This window comes from Pan troglodytes, chromosome 6 (assembly GCF_028858775.2).
Source record: "Pan troglodytes isolate AG18354 chromosome 6, NHGRI_mPanTro3-v2.0_pri, whole genome shotgun sequence".
NCBI classification, from domain to species: Eukaryota; Metazoa; Chordata; class Mammalia; order Primates; family Hominidae; genus Pan; species Pan troglodytes.
Window position 1 is genome coordinate 154417220 of NC_072404.2, and position 20497 is coordinate 154437716.

Here is a 20497-nt window from a genome sequence, read left to right on the forward strand (position 1 = left end):
ATCAATTACTTCTTTTTATTAGACAGTTCAAATTAAGCTTGAAGAACAGGAAGCAATACAACTCAACTATTGAAATATAAATAGTTGAGCTTAATTTATTCAACGAAATTTACCCAATATATCAGTGTACAAAGCATGCTGCTGGGCTGGGCATCAGGCGTGGCACAGCAAACAAGACAGACTGACTCAACCCTCAGGGGGCTTACATTCTAATGCAGAAAGCAGATAATTTCAGTTTGGATACATAATACAAATTATCAAAGCAAGGCGCAAAGTATTTAAAAAATAAGGGGTTTGGGAGGCCAAGATCTGACCTATTCTGTAGAAGGACTCCATAGGAAAGTAACAGTTGAGCCGATCTAAGGATGCTAGATATTCACTAGGTCAGTGGAAAAAATCAGTGGTTCTCACTGTGGTCAGTGGGTTATTGGTGGTTTCATAATAACTGGGGACTACTCCCAGCACTGAGTGGATGCAGCCAGGGAGAATGATGTCCTGCAGTGTGTGGGTTAGTGCCACACAACGAAGAGTTATTCTGTACCCTGTACGACTGTCTAATGTCCTGCTGGACATTTAGGTAGGACCTACAGCTTGTCCGAGAGAGTAACTCATTTGTTTTCTCTGAGACAATCTGTAATTTGTCTTGTCCTATTATCCTTAAGTAAGGTAATTTCGCTCTTTCTTTTCCCATATACAGATTATGTATATAGTCTGTTTTGTCTTTACCCTAACACTGGTTTTCATTCTAGTGTCCCCCACCCGTCTAGTTTCATTTTCCTGTACTTGTTTACAGGAAGTAGCCTCTAATCGGCTCTTAAATCCAAACCTACTCATTACAAGGAAGAGTAAACATCTGTCTGTTTCAAACAGCGTAGTCATGCCTGAGCGTTTACATAATGAAATTCATCTTCTTTTCATTATAAATTTCTTCTTTTCTATTTCTCCTTAATAAGAGAGTTAGGGCATTAAATTGATTTTTTAAGAAATTCATGTGTGTAAGTAGATTGTATTATCTATGAGTCATTTCAGGTCAGCAAAGAGAATGTTACAAAATATCTGCTCTGAAAAAGGTGAATAGATCTGATAGGGTTTGTGGTTGTCACCGTGACTGGGCGTGGGGGTGGGGGCGCTACTAGCATTTAGTATGTGAGAGCCAAGTATGCAGAACATCCTGCAATACATTGGACAGTTCCTCACAATAAGAAATTACTCTGCACCCTATACGAATTTTGAATGTCTCACTAGACATTCATGTATGACCTATAGCTCGTCTGCAAGAATATATCCTCATTTTCTCCACTTCGACAACTGTACATTTTCTTGCATAGTATCTTTATTTCAATAAAGGTTATTTCGTTCTTTCTCTTATATACAAATAAGTATTGTCATATGCAAAGAAGTTATTGTATCCCTAGTTTTTATTCTAATGCCCACTGATATCCCTGCTTTTACATTTTCCCACATATGATCTGATCTCCTACCTTCTAAGTTCAAATTGATGCATTATAAATAGTTGTAAGCATCTGACTACTTCATTAGGTCTTCAATTACAGCTGTGCCCAAGTTAGGTAGCTTTTATTTCCTCTTTATGTTCATATTAGTTTTATTTAATTTTTAATTTATTTCTAAGATTGTGTGTAGGTGGAGCATATTACCTCTGAATTGGATTTGGAGGATAATAAAGAAGATGTATTTCTATTTGTCGTTTAGAAAAAAAAAAGGCAGAAATGCCCATTGAAAACCACTGAACTAGCTAAAAATGGGAACCACAAAACTGAAAGGAAGCCAGAGTGGCTTGCGCAGAAGAAACTAAATGATAGAGGGGTAGGGGAGGGAGAGATCACATGGGGCCATGACAGCGGTTTTGAACTTTATCCCGAAGACTTGATGTGTGTTTTGAATGTGCATTACTAAGTAAATTTTAAAAAATATAACCTTCTTGCTCGGAAGAAAACACAGCAAACAACTTAGAAGGGAACAGAGATATATAAGAGGTAAAACTAGACTTAGAAACTGCTTAGATGTTTATCAGGAGGGAGAGGAAGGAGTCAAAGATGACTTCCAGATTTCTGCTTGAGCCAATGGGTAGATGGTGACGCTTTTCACTTACATACAGATCCTGAGAGAGGAACAGGTTCATGTGAGGGAGGTAGGTGGAGAGTTCCACTTTGGACATATTGAATCAAAGATGCCGGTGAAACATCCAGCTAGTGGTGTCTAATGGGCTGTTGGAAAGAGTTGGACAAACTGCACCCCTACAATGTGAGGGTCAAGTTCAGAAAATGAACCCTCCAAAACGAAAGTTACCATGAAAGAAATAAGTTAATGAGAATAAGCATTTGTAGTAACCCTCCCAGAAAATAACTCTACTCTAAAAAAACTCTCTTTTTTTTTTTTTTTTTTTTTTTTTTAACTGGTGGAGCTGTTTAAGCCAAGGAGTTGTGGAGATCTCTGTGATGATCCAAAATCTGACTAATATAAAATCAACTCTGATGCTAACTAAATCTGACTTATAACAGGTCTGCTAGAAGAAATTATAACAGGAAACTTTGGTGACTGGTAAGGAATGTTGAAAAGGGAAAATCAGAAGGAAAAACCTGGTTCATAAGAAGGAAGGAAATATTGGTCCAAGCACGTCAAGGGCTCTAAGTAAAAACCGATGGCACTACAATTCCACATAATCCATTACATTTAGAAAAAGAAGCTCCTGGTAGACACAGGGCCTCTTTGGGATATTGTTCTTTGTTCTGATTCTGTGCTCACCAGGAAACAAATTTCATCTCCGTAGGGGGCCTGTCCTTCAGTAGGAATGGCCCTGCTCCTAGGTTCTTGGCTCACTTGCCAAGACTACAATAGCACTCGCGTTTATCAGTTATGCTTGTGTGAAGCTGGTTATTGCAATTCATTGTTCTCAAAATACTTTCATGAAAAGCCTGACCTGAGAAAAAGCCTTCTCTGTAATCATATTAATTAGAACATAAATGTCTACTTTGCCATAATTATACAAAGAGCCCAAATGGGCAATTAACTCCAGTTGGTTGCTTCTCTCTGAGCCTTACTTGCCAGCTCTTATTACCGCATTCCAGAGAGAGTCAACCTGGATGGAGTTTGTCCCCTAAATAAATGTAGCGATAAAGAAAAGGGTGCTCCAAATCAGTTTCATCAGAATGATAAGGTACAGTACTGCAGCTATGTCTGCAATAGCACTTCAATTTTACTTTTTTTACCCCTAGCATGTCCTTAAGCATTTTCTCCCCAGCTTTTCCCAATCTTTCTTCTAAGGCTGTAATGTCTTACATCCTTAATAGGCATGATTAGATTTCTCCCAAATTTTCCAAATTAACTTTCTTTCAATGTAACCAAAACAAAACCATGGCATACAGTAAACTAAAAGGGTAGACAGGAGAGAAAGGTTGCTGCAATTACAGAAAATTTAGAAATCAGCCTTTACCAGTTACATCTGAGACAAGGTAAACTTTCCAACACATTGGAATCATCAGAAGGGCTTTAAAAAATACAACTGCCAGCCGGGCATGGTGGCTCACACCTGTAATCCTAGCACTTTGGGAGGCCAAGGTGGGCAGATTGCCTGAGCTCAGGAGTTTGAGACCAGCCTGGGCAACACAGTGAAATCCTGTCTCTACTAAAAAATACAAAAAATTAGCTGGGCGCGGCAGTGTGTGCCTGTAGTTCCAGCTACTCGGGAGGCTGAGGCAGGAGAATTGCTTGAACCCGGGAGGCAGAGGTTGCAGTGAGCTGAGATCGCGCCACTGCACTCCAGCCTGGGCGATGGAGTGAGATTCGGTCTCAAAAAAAAAAAAAAAAAAATACAACTGCCTGGCGCTGACGCCCAGAAATGATTTCATTGGCATGGGGTGCAACCTGGGCATCAGAATTTGTTTAAAACCTCCCAGATGATTCTAATATGTAGCAAAGTTTGGGGACCACTGATCTAAGACATTAGATAACTGAGCAGGAAAATATAAAACTTTAACTCCTGTCTGGGGCAATTTAGTTCTGTAAGGGAACAGAATGGTTATGGCATCCTTCTGACGCTGTATTCATCGGTTCTAACTAATCACGCAGGCTTTGTCTTCAGTATATTCAATCACATATTGTGGGTAAACCTGATCTTTCTGAAAGATGACAAAAACGGAGGGATTCGATCTGGTATCCACACAGCTGTCGAACTGTGGAGGAGGGCTCGTGTACGTTATATTTCCTTCAATAAACTTTCCAACCAGAACTTGGGCTACAAACATAACGACGTTTTTGGCATCATATGGGCAATTTTTGTGGGAATAGATGGCATCTTTTGCAAAGTAAATTCCTAGAAAGAATCAGAAAGAAAAGTTAAGAAATATTATAAAAGAAGGTATACAGTTTATAAGATTTGATATATACAGTCAGATGGGTGTGGACTAAGCATATGTCAATAATACCTTACTGATATTTATAAACTTTCCTTTGCACTTAAAAACATGTTAATGATGCAGGCGAACTTAAATACAGTATATAACCCTATAGGAATGACTGAGGAATATTTGCTACAGTGCAGAGCTCATGCTGATAGTGTGAGCCACTGGGTGCAATGACCAAATGACAATGTCACAGTGGCCCAATTCATGCAATTCACCCAGTGTGAGCTGAATGAGCCAACTTGGAACTGATGAGTCAGTTGATGCTTCGTCCTCAACTCTAAAACAACCTCAGATAACGATTGCTGCTTCCATACACAGCAGACCAACAATTTCCTGCCAAGTTAAAATTTTTATTTTTATCATTGTCAAATGCTACTCTGGGCAGGTGCAGTGGCTCATGTCTGTAATCCCAGCATTATGGGAGGTTGAGGCGGGTGGATCACATGAGCCCAGGAATTTGAGACCAGCCTGGGCAACATGGGGAGACTCCATCTCTACAAAAAATTTAAAAATTAGCCGGGCATGGTGGCGTGCACTTGTAATCTCAGCTACTCAGGAAGCTGAGGCAGGATTGATTGAGCCCAGGAAGTTGAGGCTGCAGTAAGCTAGGATCATACCACTGCACTCCAGCCTGGGCAACAGAGTGAGACTCTGTATCAAAAAATACTAATAATATTTTCTAAGAAAGCTACTCTGTCGTTTTAAAGACCATGAGTAGATATTGCAAACTCCTATTTCCATGCAAGAATCAATAAGTAAAATGAATTTGTTTTACTTGTGGTAACAAATGTTTAATATACTTCCCATCTACTTTGTTTTTGTTCTTTTTATCATTTTATAGTTAGATGTTTGAATTCCAGAAACATTGCTTATCCTGAATAGGTCAGATACTAGATATTCTGTGCAAATGATGTTTTACTATATTTAAAGTAAAATATGGAAGTCTACCTATACTGACCTACCACATCCAATCCCACTCCCCTTCCCAAAACAGTTTATGGCTGGCGGGAATTCTTTCACACCTGTTTCTATGCATTCACATACATATATGTGCATATACTGTAATATAGTTTTATGGTGGTTTACTTGTTCATAAATAGGATCATAATATATGGACTGTTCTACAACTTTTTTTTTCCACTTTAGTCCTAGAAATCTTGCTATGTCAGTACATCCAACTCTCTCTCTCTCCTTTTTTTCTTTTTTTGTTGTTGTTGTTGTTGCTGCTGTTTTTGAGACAGGGTCTCTGTCACCCAGGCTGGGGTGCAGTGGTGCAATCTTGGCTCACTGCAGCCTTGATATCCTGGGCTCAAGCAATCTTCCCACCTCAGCCTCCCATTCTAATCGGTGCGAGGCAACAGCTCATTGTGGTTTTAATTTGCATTTGCCTGATGATTAGCGATGTTGAGCATTTTTTCATGAACTCATTGGCCATTTGTATTTCTTCTTTGGAGAAATGTCTATTCAAGTCTTTTGCCCATTTTTGAAACTTTTATTTGCATGTATTTTACGCTGAATTTATTCCTGTGCTGTAAGTTTTTGCTTCTTCAGTATCTTCTAGGATAGCTTTTTCTTCTGTGCATCTCCTCTTCTGGTTTAGGAACACGGTGTGCTTCTTCAGGAAGATTGTCTCTATGTGGCAGGGGGAGCTTAGGCATGAGTTAATCCAACCATGAGCTCTGGAAGTCTGGTGGCACATCTTGGGTGCTTTGTCCCCCTGAATATCCTCGACGACCAGAGAATCTACAGCTCAACCCTTACGTTCAGCATTACTCTCTGCATTTTTAAGTGTGTACAGCAAAAATTCAATTCTTTTGGGGTCACCAACTGCGTGCCCAGCCCCACTGTTTGGTCTGGGCACTCCTACCAACTTCACCCTCGTAACGTTGGAATGGTACACATTGTTTCTATACAGTGACATCTTTCAGACATTTGCTGGCTTTTCATATAGGCATACTCTTGATGGCCTGGGCAGTTTCATGGGTGTCCTTAAAGTGAACATGAAGATTTGAACCTCTTTATTTGCATGATTTCATGGAGTTTTCTGGGTCAAGTGAATAGTGAACCATTTTCACAGATCACCGCAGGCCACTTATGGGAACAGCTTTCACATTTTAAAATTGAGTTATTTGTTCTCTTGCTGTTGAATTGTTTGAGTTCCTTATATATTTTGGATATTAATCCCATATCAGATGTATGGCTTGCAAATATTTTCTCCCACTCTGTGGGTTTGTCTGTTCACTTTGTTAATTGTTTCCTTTACTGTGGAGAAGCTTTTTAGTTTGATGCTATCTCATTTGTCCATTTTTGTTTTTGTTGCATCAGTTTTTTTATATCACACTTATATAATCTGGAATCTATATTTTCTTTTTTTAAAATTCCCCTTATTGTGTTAAGAAAGTTCATTTCTATTCCTACATTTCTGAGTGCTTTATTTTTTTCTTTTTTGAGACAGAGTTTTCCTCTGTCACTGAGGCTGGAGTGCAGTGGCAGGATCTCAGCTCACTGCAGCCTCCCCTTCTTGTGATCAATCAACTCTCATGCCTCAGCCTCCCGAGTAGCTAGGACTACAGGCATGTGCCACCACGCCCAGCTAACTTTGTATTTTTATTAGAGATGGGGGGTTTCACCATGTTGGTCAGGCGGGTCTCGAACTCCTGACCTCAGGTGATTCACGCACCTCGGCCTCCCAAAGTGCTGGGATCACAGGAATGAGCCACAGTGCCTAGCCTAACATTTCATTTTTTAGGATAAATATTTGTTTGAATTCTAACATAGGATAGACCTGTAAGAAACTGATGGGTTTTAATTTCACCTATCATATGTCACTTAAGATGGTTACTACATTCCCCATTTTCTCCAAACACTTCTAGGTAAGTTTCACTGATACATTTAAACTTAATAAACTTATGAAATCTCATCGATAAATTCATTCCCCAGCTTAAAACCTTTCATTAGTTTCCCATGCGCTTACAGTCAAGTTTAGCTCTTTATGGTCATACCTTGTTCCATTTCTCCCTTCTCCGCTATGTGGTGACTCTACAAGGCAGGGGAATCCTACTCTATCTCTATCCTTGGGAACACCTCTCTAGCTGGGTTAGTTGTCCACAGGACCTGTTCCTTTTTTTCTTTTTTCTTTTTTTTTTTTTTGAGACGGAGTCTCGGCTGGTGTGCAATGGCATGATCTCAGCTCACTGCAACCTCTGCCTCCCGGGTTCAAGCGATTATCCTACCTCAGCCTCCCAAGTAGCTGGGATTACAGGCACGTGCCACTGCACCCAGCTAATTTTTGTATTTTTAGTAGAAACGGGGTTTCACCATGTTGACCAGGCTGGTCTTGAACTCCTGACCTCAAGTGATCTGCCTGCCTCGGTCTCCCAAAGTGCTGGGATTACAGGCGTGAGCTGCCGCGCCTGACCTGGACCTGTTATTTTTCTCTATAGCAGCCCAACATTTGCAATCATTTAATTTTTTTTTTTTTTTTTTTTGAGACAAAATGTTGCTCTGTCGCCCAGGCTAGAGTACAGTGGCACAATCACAGCTCACTGCAGCCTCAAACTTCTGGGCTCAAGCAATTCTCCCACCTCAGCCTCCTGAGTAGATGGGACTACAGGCATGTGCCATCATGCCCAGGTAATTAAAAAAATTTGTTTGTAATTAAAACAAAAAATTAGACAAGGTCTCGCCATGTTGCCCAAGCTGGTCTCCAACTCCTGGGCTCAAGTGATCCTCCCACCTCAGCCTCCCAAAGTACAGGAATTACAGGTCTAAGCTACCATGCCTGGCCACAGTCATTTAATTAATTATGTAAGATAATTATGAAAATTTGTTTGGGGCCATGTCTAACTTGTTCACCACTGTGTACCCACCATCTAGTGTACAGAAACACTCAAAAATATTTGCTGACTGGCTGATTGACTTCTTGCCTTTTGGGGTAAGAATTGAATTTAATCCTAGTTGTATGAGTTGAACTCACTTTGAATCTGTGATAAACTATTACTTATTTCCTAAAGATGAGTGATTCTTAGTTTGTTTGTTTTTTTAATTTTCTAGTTTTAATTTATTTATGAAGTTAATTCCCTCAAACATTAAGCTAAGTGTGAAGTGCAGTTTTTAGTAAGCTTGCTTATTAGTTAAAAATGGACAATAAACATTTACATTCATAAAGATTTCTTTATTTTTCTTTTTTTTTCATTTTATTGTTATTTTACTTTAAGTTTTAGGGTACATGTGCACAACGTGCAGGTTTGTTACATATGTATACCTGCGCCATGTTGGTGTGCTGCACCCATTAACTCGTCATGTAGCATTAGGTATATCTCCTAATGCTATCCCTCCCCCCTCCCCCCTGGTTTGTTTGTTTTTAAGAGTTGCATGCAGGCCAGGTGCAGTGGCTCACACCTGTAATCCCAGCACTTTGGGAGGCCAAGGCAGGCAGATCCCCTGAGGTCAGGAGTTCTAGACCAGCCTGACCAACATGGAGAAACCCTGTCTCTACTGAAAATACAAAATTAGCTGGGCGTGGTGGCACATGCCTGTAATCCCAGCTACTTGAGAGGCTGAGGCAGGAGAATCGCTTGAACCAAGGAGGTGAAGGTTGCAGTGAACCGAGATCGAGCCATTGCACTCCAGCCTGGGCAACAAGAGTGAAACTCTGTCTCCAAAAAAAAAAAAAAAAAAAAAGAGTTGCATGCATCCAGGAGCAGTGGCTCACGCCTGAAATCCCAGCACTTTGGCAGGCCAAGGTAGGCGGATTATTTGAGCTCAGGAGTTGAGACCAGCCTTGGCAACATGGCGAAACCCTGTCTCTACAAAAAATACAACAACAACAAAAAATTAGCTGGATGTGGTAGCACACACCTGTTGTCCCAGTTACTTGAGGGGCTGAGGTTGTAGGATCACTTGAGCCCAGGAGGTTGAGGCTGCAGTGAGCCGAGATTGTCAGCCAGACTGGGTGACAAAGTGAGACCCTGTCTCAAAAAAAAAAAAAATTGGATGCAAGAGTTTAGGAGCAAAAAGAAAGAGCTATAAAGATTTTGTGTGTGGGCAGACCTGTGACACTTCACACCGAGGTGACCCAGTGTGGCCTGAGATGGGGAGAGGCCTCTTCTCCCGCTCTTTAATTAAAACCAATCTGTGACAAGTGAAGCTTCAAATAGCTTCACAGGCATGGACTTGGGTTCAGGAAGAGCCAAGCCAGAAGTTAGTAGTAATGGTAGACAACAAGACCAACAGATGGAGTAGTTTACAAGCACGTATGAAGACTTTGGTCACTCCCAGAAAGAAAACAGAAGACAGGGACTAAGGTCCAGCAATCAAGCTCCAAGTCAACTGATTCACTCTCATTTGGGCATTCGATATTACCGTGAGCTTACTGTCTCTCCAGGACCACTAGAGCCTGGACACTCTGGTTAATACAAAATAATTACATATACCTCCTAATAGAAGCACGTATAAAGCCCGAGTTATGACTCTACTAGTTACGCTTCTCTATCCCGGCACTAACCTTTTCCATATTTGTTTTCATGAGTTTCATGTAGGAAACTGTCAAAATTATTCGCACAGATAGATTCCACATAGGCACGGCTTGTCGCATAAAATAGCAGTTTTCCTTCTTCCTTCATCTGCGATTTCTTCCTAATATAAGAAATGTGAGACTTAACACGGAGACATCCCCTTCCCACTCCAGTTGATAACATTAATCCCAGCTAAAGTCTCATCATCTAAAAATTTCATTCCATCAGCTTTCACAACGGAGCTACTAACTTTAAGGCAGCAGCTGTACAATAATAAATTTATGAAAACTTTTAAAAGATAGACACATGAAATCATTGAATTGTAAAGCAGTAAGGCTGAGAGAGAGAAGCCGGAGTTGATAGAATGAAAAAAAAAAAAAAAAAAGACTAGCGCCTAAAGGAACTGTTAACTACTAAAATAAATCAGTGAATATAAATCTCAAAGGACGGATATTAACTAATCCTTTCCAGTTTTATGTAAAGAAACACGATAACGTGGTCACCAACCATGTAAATTTATCCAGGAGCTCTGAGTTCTCGATCTTCTTTATCTTTTCAATCTTGAAATTTTTCATGGAAGCTTTAAAATGCTCACTTACTCTGACATATTCTGGATGTAGGTGATGGATCTCTGACAACTAATAAAGTTTAAAAATAGATAAATGTGAAACAGGAAACATTTAAAGCATGATACATCCACATATGTGCCCCCTTATGCCATGAAGTATTGTTACCAGGGTTCTTTCTAACAACAGATAGGATGAGCTGGCTTAGGGTTCCCACATCTGCCAACTCATTCCCGTAATTAACCAGAGAGGCAGCGGGCCTGTCTGTCCAGGCCAACTGAAAGCTAGCAAAGCACTGTGCCTAAGGGAAAAGGGAAGTCCCCTGCAGTCTGAGTTAGTCCAGTAACCTCTTCCCAATGCAAGGGAAGAGGAATTGAGGTGCCATGCAGTCCAAGCAGACCAGCCTGCACAAAAGCTGAAGCCAGCATGGGGAGGCTAAGCCATCTAGGAATAGTTGTGATCCAACTAGGTTAAGTGACACAGTGAGGCACAGCCTGTTTGACTCCCATAGAAACTTGTTAATTGTAACTAACGGACAAGTCACTTTTACTCTGTGAGTTCTAGTTTTCTTGTCCATAAAATAGAGATGTTAATATCCATTTCACATGGCTGTTGCGAGGATCTGCCCAAATGAGACTGTGTGTGGCTGAACTCTGGAAACAATGAGGTGCCCTGTAGCAGTTAGGTGATCTCTGGGAAAGAGAACCATTAGATGACTGCCTTTCTACCTTGATCTAAGAGTGTTTGTTGTTGTTGTTTGTTTTTTGGAGACAGAGTCTCACTCTGTCGCCCAGGCTGCAGTGCAGTGGGCAGGAGTGCAGTGGCGCGATCTCGGCTCACTGCAACCTCCGCCTCCCGGGTACAGGCAATTCTCCTGTCTCAGCATCCCAAATAGCTGGGACTACAGGCTCATGCCGCCATGCCCAGCTAATTTTTTTGTATTTTCGGTAGAGACGGGGTTTCACCGTGTTGTCCAGGCTGGTTTCGAACTCCTGAGCTCAGGCAATCCACTCGCCTCGGCCTCCCAAAATGCTAGGATTACAGGGGTGAGCCACCGCACCCAGCCGATCTAAGAGTTTTGCGGGAGCAATTCATCCATCCAGACAAACACATACACTTGTAGCAAAGTACTTTTTCTAACTTTTAACAGACTCATCCACCAAACATGTAAAACCAAGTACCTTATATTTCTTTGAGGACAGGAAGCAAAAGTCCTCCTGAGGACGAAAGGTCGCAGTTAAAGACACTGACGAGGTCTTTGCTGGCTGATGGCTACAAATAAAGAGAAAGAATTCACTTAACTCTCTGCTCCACAGGCCCAAGTGATGTTTTCTCTTAACTTCCAGCCACTAGGCCAAGGATGCCTAGAGAAATACACAATATTTATTTCTGTATTTTTCTCTGGACTACATCCTCGCATATTCCTGGCATAGATGTACCAGTAATCATGTCTTTTAAAAATGCTGCAACTATTCATAATCGGTCAATTAAATGCCATTTTCCTATTGACTTAAAATGTAAAAGTATTGACTCTTTTTTATATTTCTGCTCAACTTTCAAAGGTCCTAATGTGTTAGCATTAAGCAAATGTGTCTTACAGCTTCTTGGTCAAAGGATAAACGATTAAATATATTAGGAATTTAGAGGAAAGAATTCTGCCTTTCCAGTATGAACTGTATTTCAGGGTAACCATACCTGAGAAGTAATTTTTTTTTTTCTATCCCATAGAGCTAAAGCTACCAGAAAATTTCTTCTTTATAGATGAATCACACTAATAGTTGCAAAAGAGTTGATAGAATTAGAAAACCACCATTTGGCAATACTTAATGACATCATGGTTCTAAACAGTCATTATCATTAGCTACTAAAACCATGAAGTGAAAGATCAGATGAATAGTATAGTGGAATGATCAGACTGGAATGACCTGAACCTACTCTGTGATCTCCATCACTAAAAATAGGACAATCAGACACTGTGTATCTCTTCATAAGATGGGACAGAATCACTGGTACGAAGCCATCAATTGTATAGCATGCTTGACTCAAAACTGAACCTAAATCTAATCAGTTCCCTAAATCTAATGATCAATTTATAGAAACTACACATCAAATGACCCCATGAAGAAACAATTTGCTAATCTGTTTTGAGACAGAGTTTCACTCTGTCACCCAGGCTGAAGTACGGTGGTGTGATCATGGCTCACTATATCCTCAACCTCCTGAGCCCAAGTGATCCTCCCACCTCAACCTCCCAAAGTGCTAGGATTATAAGCATCAGCCAGCATGCCAGGTTAATTTTCTACATTTTGAATTTGGAAAATTCTATAGGTCAAATCACCTAGTCGTTGTTTTTATTGTTTTTTTTTCCTTTTTCTTTTTCTTTTCTTTTTTTTTTTTTTTTTTTTGAGACAGTCTCACTCTGTTGCCCAGGCTGAGTACAATGGTGCAAACACAGCTCAACCTCCTGGGCTCAAGTGATCCTCCCACCTCAACCTCTTGAGTAGCTGGGACCACAAGTGTGTACCACCACACCTGTCTAACTTTTTAAAAAGTTTTTGTAGAGATGGGGTCTCAACTCACCATGTTGCCCAGGCTGGTCTTAAACTCCTGGGCTCAAGCAATCCTTCTGCCTTGGCCTCCCAAAGTGCTAGGATTACAGGCATGAGCCACCACACCTGGCCTATCTGATTTCTTAAAAAATGAAATTGCATGAAAAAAGTAGAGGAGGGGAAACTGTAGTAGACTAAAAGATATTTATGACACAAATCAACCAAACACAATGTACAGACCCTGCTTAGATACTGATTTGCAATACATCAACTCTAAATAGTCATTGTTTAAGACAATGGGAAAACATAAAACGTGAACTGGGTATTAGACGATATTAAGGAATTATCATTAACTTTGTTACATAGGTTAATGATATTGTATGATGTTTTTTAAAACCTCTTACCTGTTAGGAAGACACCTAATATATATACAGGGAAATGATAACATGTATTGGATTTACATTAAAATATTCCAGCAAAAGAAAAAAGTTAGGCCAGGTGTGGTGGCTCATGCCTATAATCCCAGCACTTTGGGAGGCCGCACCAGGAGGATTGCTTGAGCTCTGGAGTTTAAGACCCGCCTGAGCAACACAGTGGGATCCCCCTCCCCATCTCTAGAAACATTTTTTTTAAATTATCCAGGTGTGGTGGTGCATGGCTGTAGTCGCAGCTACTCAGGAGGCTAAGGCAGGAGAATCACATGAATCCAGGTGTTTGAGGCTGCGTGAGCCATGATCACACCACAGCACTCTAACCTGCATGCAGAGTGAGACTCTTTCTCAAAGAAAAAAAAAGTTTAGAGGTGATGGTAGTAACAATATTGTTACCACTACTACAAATATGTTACAAAGATAGTAAAATATTGACAGTGTTTAAGTTGGATGATAGGTACTCAGGGGTTTATTATCAATTCTTTGTACTTTATGTTTGAAATTTTCCATGATCAAAACAATTACATTTTAAAAAATAAATGCTTGAAGGAAAAAACCCTTTAAAGAAGAAGGTGACTCATTAGAATGAGAAAGATTGGCCCCAGTTTATCTCTATTTTAAGGTCAGGTTTCCATTCTGGATTTGTATAACATGGGATAGACTGAATGAATATGTTGTAAGATGCCCATGAACAGTGACGTGTGCTATAGTTCACTTCTATGTCCCACTGTAGTTCAGGATAGTACCCCAGCCCTTATTCTATCCTACAGCAAGTGTGTCTCCTTGGGCTAGTGAGAGCAGGATTAAATTTGGTTCTCTGCATGACCCACCCCCCACCCTCCCCCACTAACATGTTTTTCTAATTTATTTATTTTTTTATTCATGTGGCTATTTATTATCACTATGTGCCATGCATTATACAAAATATTCCAAGACAGCCTGGGCAACCTGGAGAAACTGTGTCTCTATTAAAAAATAAAAAAATTAGTCAGGTGTAGCGGTGTGCACCCATAGTCCTAGTTACTTGGGTGACTGCAGTGGGAGGATCACCTGAGTCCGAGAGGTTGAGGCTGCAGTGAGCCGTGATTGCGCCACTGCACCCCAGCAACCTAACCCCCAACCCCCCGCCCAAAAAAAAACCACCAAAATATTTCAAGAGCTCTGAGGAGCTGATAATTGAGGTTGGTGGGGAGGGAGGGGGAAGGGAGGAGGAGGGAAGGTTGTGCCAGAGACATTTACATAAGTAACTGTATTACAAGGTAGAAGTAGGTAAGTACTATAAGGGAATCTCGAGTGTTCCTGGAGGGCACAGGAGAATTGGAGGAGAATCACAAGGAATGTTATAGTATGGGAAAGTGGCATTCCAGCTAAATCATGAGGGGTGCTGTATTCATGTGAATGACGGGAAGGAGTATTCCTGGAGAGGGGAAGAGCAAATGGAAAAGCATGAAGCAACTCTGACATATGGAAGCTCTTGAGATCGACAATGGCTGACTACAGGAGCTATCTGGAAATGCCACGAAGCAATTTTTTCCCCTAGAAATACATGTGCACAGAAAGAACCATCCAGCTTGGCATCAAGGTTTACTATACTTTCCACAGTTCCTGCTGTCTGGAAGGGCCATAAAGCATGGTCTCACTAGTTGAGACTAACTGGGAGTATCTGAATTGTTAAAAAATCAAAATTACCGGAACTTTAAAAAAAAAATGCAGTTTTGTTGCTTTAAGGAAAGACAGTTCCAACACACTTTTGTGAAGACATCCTGCCAGAACGATTGTAACGATTAACGAATGGAAAGCAGCTCTGATGATCTCATTCATTGGCTGAATGTGAACAGCCCCTCCCCATCCTCCTACTCTGCCTTTTTCCCCCACCTAACATTTGTCAGGAACTGAAATAGTTATCGCCTCATCCACCAGAATGTAAGCTCCCGTGAGGGCATGAGATTTACTCCTCTCTTCCCTAAACCCTGAAATATTCTTTTTACTTTATTAATTTGAATATTTAAACTACAGGAAGGGGCCAAGTGCAGTGGCTCACGCCTGTCATCCCAGCACTTTGGGAGGCCGAAGCAGGTGGATCACCTGAGGTCAAGAGTTCGAGACCAGCCTGGCCCTCACGGTGAAACCCTGTCTCTATTAAAAATACAAAAATTAGCTGGGCATAGTGCCATGTGCCTGTAGTCCCAGCTACTCAGGAGGCTGAGGCAGGAGAATCACTTCAACCAGGGAGGCAGAGGTTGCAGTGAGCCGAAATTGTGCCACTACACTCTAACCTGGGTGACAGAGTAAGACTCTGTCAAAAAAAAAAAAAAAATTACTGAAAGGGACTTTAGATAGCTACACCAATCAGATTCTAATTCTTGGGAAATCAACTTGAGAAATACAGAGAAAATTAGGCAGTTAGTGGCAGAAGATAAGGCTGAAGAGATATGCAGGTTGGAATTATGAATTAGAATTAAGTCAACTTAATTATATATATAGTTACTAAGTCTATTAAATAGCAGGGGAATAAAAATAATAATAACCAGAGCAGTTAACATTTTCTGAACACCTGATGAGTGTTTGGAATGTGTTACCCAAGCAACCGTGAGGAAGGTATTATTATTAAGCCCATTTTACAGATGAGGATATACAGAGTGATTCATTTGTCCAAATCCACACAGCTAATGGGTGGCAAGATGGAATTTGAACCTAGGTGAGCTAGATCCAGCATCCAGGCTGTTAACCTGGTCCCAAGAAAGAATCTTTGACTCTAGGCTGCTGCAGTTCTAAAGCAGAATTGGAAGCAACTCCCCTTCCTGAGGCCCTGATATAGCTCAGTTTCCATTCTTAGATTCTTGCGAGTTGTTTTCCATATGACCTCATAGTTATTTATCTTTTTAGTAACTTCCTTTTTCATCAAATAGCTTGAATTCTTACAACCAAAAGAACCTAGTTAGAACACCTTGATTTTATACTTCTCTTGAAGCCTGTTTTATGTAATCACACATCACCCAGAAAAAAAATATCCAACTCCAAAAATGTTCATGAACAATGTAGAGTTTACTGAGCAGTTCACAAGGAGAGTTACAATGAATCCCCCACAGCAACATTTCCTTTAAAATCCCTTCAATCAATATTATCTCTCACCAAAACCCTTGCTCTAACAGCTAGCTCATCCCTTTTTTCTATCTCTTTCTCCGCCCCTCATCCTCTATAAATCGTGTAGGAAAACAAAAGACACCCAAAAGAATCCACAGCAAAGCCAGGCACGGTGGCTCATGCCTGTAATCCCAGCACTTTGGGAGACTGAAGTAGGAGGATCACTTGAGCTCAGGAGTTCAAGACCAGCCTGGGCAACAAAGTGAGACCCCATTTCTAAAAAAAAAAAAAAAAAAAAGAATCCACAGCAAAACAAAAACCCAGTATATATGATTATTCCTTAGGCGTACTGCATCAATCCAGCTCTTCACAGCTGGAGAAGCTAAAGCCCAGAGTATTTAGGAGACTTGCTCAGACTTCCCTTTCAGAAGGAAAATTCACTTTCCGATCTAGTATCCTTTCAGTCACACCATGCTGCTTAACGAGCATCTTACTCATCGATAATGCAAATGGAAACTGCAGAGTAATGCAAACAGGAACTTTTCAGGAAAACAGGCTCCAGATTCACGAGTGACTTGATGAGCCCAGGGCATGAACATCTCAAGCATCTGTCAGCAAACAGCTGCTTCAGAACACTTACTCTGGCCCTCTCTTCATCTGCTGCACATACCACTGAGGCACAAATGTTGGTCTTCTGATGACATCCTTTTGAGTTTTGGAAGCTATGTTTGTCTGAATCATCCCTTTGGACAGAAAAAAAAAATAAAAGCAGTGAGAATCAAGATCTTTCCTAGAAAATGACTTCTTGTTATTTTGCAGAGGCTATTTACACAGCAAATATTCAAGACTGACCTGTATGTATACGAATAGAGAAAATCCTTTGGGATGAGAATTGCTCACAGTAAAAGACTTGTATCCTTCACTGCCATTAGTAGAAGGCTCAAAGCAAAGGAGTGAATGAATATTCAGGAATTAATCTCATCTTTAAATCCAAGTTGGATGGTAAAAGAGGAGAGCTGGGGCAGCCAAATAACAAGACACCATCCTTTCAAGCTTCCCTACACCAGACGTCAGTGATTACGGGTTGGAATCTGGTAGCTGTCTTGAAGGGTTCTTTTCTACATCAAGTGTGAAATATCATTTTCAATTCATGCCGTAAACCTCAGTCCAAACTGCAACCAGAGTGAACCCTTCAGAAAGTAAGTCATAATACATTGCTAGTGAGAGTGTAAAATGAAACCACCACGTTGGAAAACAGTTTGGTGGTTTCTTATACAGTTAAATATGCACTCCTATGTGATTTAGCAATCCCATTTCTGGGTATTTACCCAAGAGAAATGAAAACCTGTATCCACACAAAGATGTGCACGTGAATGCTCACAGCAGCGTTATTATGATAACCAAAAAGGAGAAATAACCTAAGTGTCCATCAGCTGGTAAACAAATAAACTATGGAATAGCCTTACAATAACTTATTACTTATTCCTCAGTGATAAAAGAGGAACAACTACTATACATGCAACAACGCGGATGAGTCTAAAAAACATTATTCAGAGTGAAAGAAGTCAGCCACATGCAACGTGCCTACTGCAAGCGTTTATTAATATCAAGTTCTAGAACAGGTAAAACAGGGACAGAAAGCAAATCAGCAATAGCCTGTGATGGGGATAAAGTGAGGTGTATGTGGTGTTGCTGGGGAAACTGATTGCAAAGAGACATAAGGAAACTTTCGGGATTGATGGAAATGTTCTATATCCTGCTTAGGGTGGTGGTTACATGCATTTGTCAATACTCATCCAACTGCACTCTTAAAATATGAAACAAACATAAACCACACACACACACACACACACACACACACACACACAAAAGCAAATCGGATCATGCCACAACACTGCTCAAAATCTTCCCGGGGCCTCCGCCTAATAAAATATCCAAGTTTCTATCACTGCTCTCATCTCTTACATTCTATCACTGATCTCATCTCTTACAGACCATCCACCTGCTCTGTGAAACTTCAAGCTGGTCTGTACCTTCCAGCCTTAGCCTTAGTTCTTCCTCCTCCTGGAGCGCCCTCCTTCCCGCAGGCAGAGGCTGCTCTATAAAAGTAAGTGCTGTCCCACTGACTCCTCCATTTTCTGGCTGCTTCCTTGCACTGTTTCATTTTCTCCACTGTTTCATTTTCTCAGTAACTGTTACCACTTTCTGAAATGGCCTGACTTGTTTACTTGACCATTGTCTCTCACCACCCTTTTGAATATAGGCTCGAAGAGCAACTTCATCACTGTATCCCAGCACCCACAGCAGGAGCCAGTACACAGCTGGCACTCAGATACTAGCTTTATGCATGACAGAATACACTTGCAGTCTAGTTAAGAAATAGAAATAGGCGGACGGGTGCAGTGGCTCACACCTGTAATCCCAACACTTTGGGAGGCTGAGGCAGGTGGATCACGAGGTCAGGAGTTTGAGACCATCCTGGCTAACACAGTGAAACCTCATCTCTACTAAAAATACAAAAAATTAACCAGGTGTGGTGGCACACACCTGTAGTCCCAGCTACTTGGGAGGCTGAGGCAAGATAATCGCTTGAGCCTGGGAGGCAGAGGTTGCAGTCAGCCGAGATTGCGCCTTTGCACTCCAGCCTGGTGACAAAGCGAGACTCTGTCTCAAAAAAAAAAGAAAGAAAGAAAGAAAGAAAGAAAGAAAGAAAGAAAGAAAGAAAGAAAGAAAGAGAAAAGAAAAGAAAAAGCCATCTGGAACACTAGGAACACTATAAACTGCTCTGAACTGGTTTCTATGAACCAAACAAACAGAAGTAGCTGGACAAATTGCTCTAGATTCAGGAACAAAGTCTATTGGCTCTCATCTCTCCACCACCCTTTTAAACCATAAAAACAATACAATACCACCCAAGAATTTTTTTTTAATTTAAGTCATTTTTAATTCTACCACCCAATAGAAGAGATTTTAATTTTTCTTTATTATCTTCCAGTCTTGGCCCACATGCATGCATTGCTGCAATTATCATGCACATTGATTTTTGTGTTTTTTTTAACTTTCCTATTTTAAATATAAACAAAATTTCAGAAACATAAATTTGGGGTTCTGGCTGAGCACTATGGCTCATGCTTGTAATCTAAGCATTTTGGGAGGCTGAGGAGGGAGGATCGCTTGAGCTCAGGAGTTTAAAATCAGCCTGGGCAACAAAGTGAGATCCCCATCTGTACAAAAAAATTTTTAAATTCGCTGGGCATGGTGGCATGAACCTATACTCCCAGTTAGTTGGGAGGCTGAGGTGACAGGATCGCTTGAGCCGGGGAGGTTGAGGCTGCAGTGAGCCGTGATGGCGTCACCGCACTCTAGCCTGAGTGATGGAGTGGGACCCTGTCTCAAAAAAAAAAAAAAAAAGTGTTCTGCCTTTTTCATTTAACAACACCAAATTTTGCTCTTCCTATCTAGTTTTCATAATCAAAATCTTTAACAAGTGCCAAATACACCACTGAAATTTAATACCCTAATTTATTTAGTCACCACTGCACTGGTACAGACTGGTCCTACTTTTAGTACTATAGGTACTGGATTTGGTCTAGTATTCTTCGGTCACACCATGCTGCTTAACAAGCACCTTACTTATGCCTATAGCTCTTCTCCCCCCTTCTTCTAGTGAATTATTTCCTAAGAAAGGTTCCTAAGGGAATGAAAAGACAAACATATTAGCAAATTTTAATGTTACTTGACATGTACTGCCAGACTGTTTTTCCAAATACTTGGTATAATGGTCCTTGTAAAAGCTACGTCATCTAATGCCCACTAAGCGGTACAGGATCCAACTGCAGGTACCAACTGCGAATTCAGGGACCTAAGAAAGGCTCCTTTACCTCTTCCAAAGCACCTGCAAGTCCCGAAAGGGAAAGCACTTGATCATGT

The 20497-nt window shown here is 40.8% G+C and overlaps 1 protein-coding gene across 8 annotated transcripts in view; it reads right to left on the reverse strand.

The window, feature by feature from the left end:
- Nucleotide 1: 1 nt before the first annotated feature.
- Nucleotides 2-20497, reverse strand: part of ZC3HAV1 (zinc finger CCCH-type containing, antiviral 1) — a 65878-nt gene continuing 45382 nt past the window's right edge. For 2 of the 8 annotated variants that reach the window (XM_527904.8, XM_009454306.5), the window contains exons 9-13: nucleotides 17208-17310; nucleotides 11685-11775; nucleotides 10445-10575; nucleotides 9928-10058; nucleotides 2-4330 (exon numbers count right to left, since the gene is read on the reverse strand). In XM_527904.8, the coding sequence (XP_527904.2) occupies nucleotides 4071-4330; nucleotides 9928-10058; nucleotides 10445-10575; nucleotides 11685-11775; nucleotides 17208-17310 (716 nt within the window). In that variant the 3' untranslated portion in view covers nucleotides 2-4070. The other 6 variants (XM_009454309.5, XM_009454307.5, XM_009454310.5 and 3 more) reach the window with 6 other exon arrangements.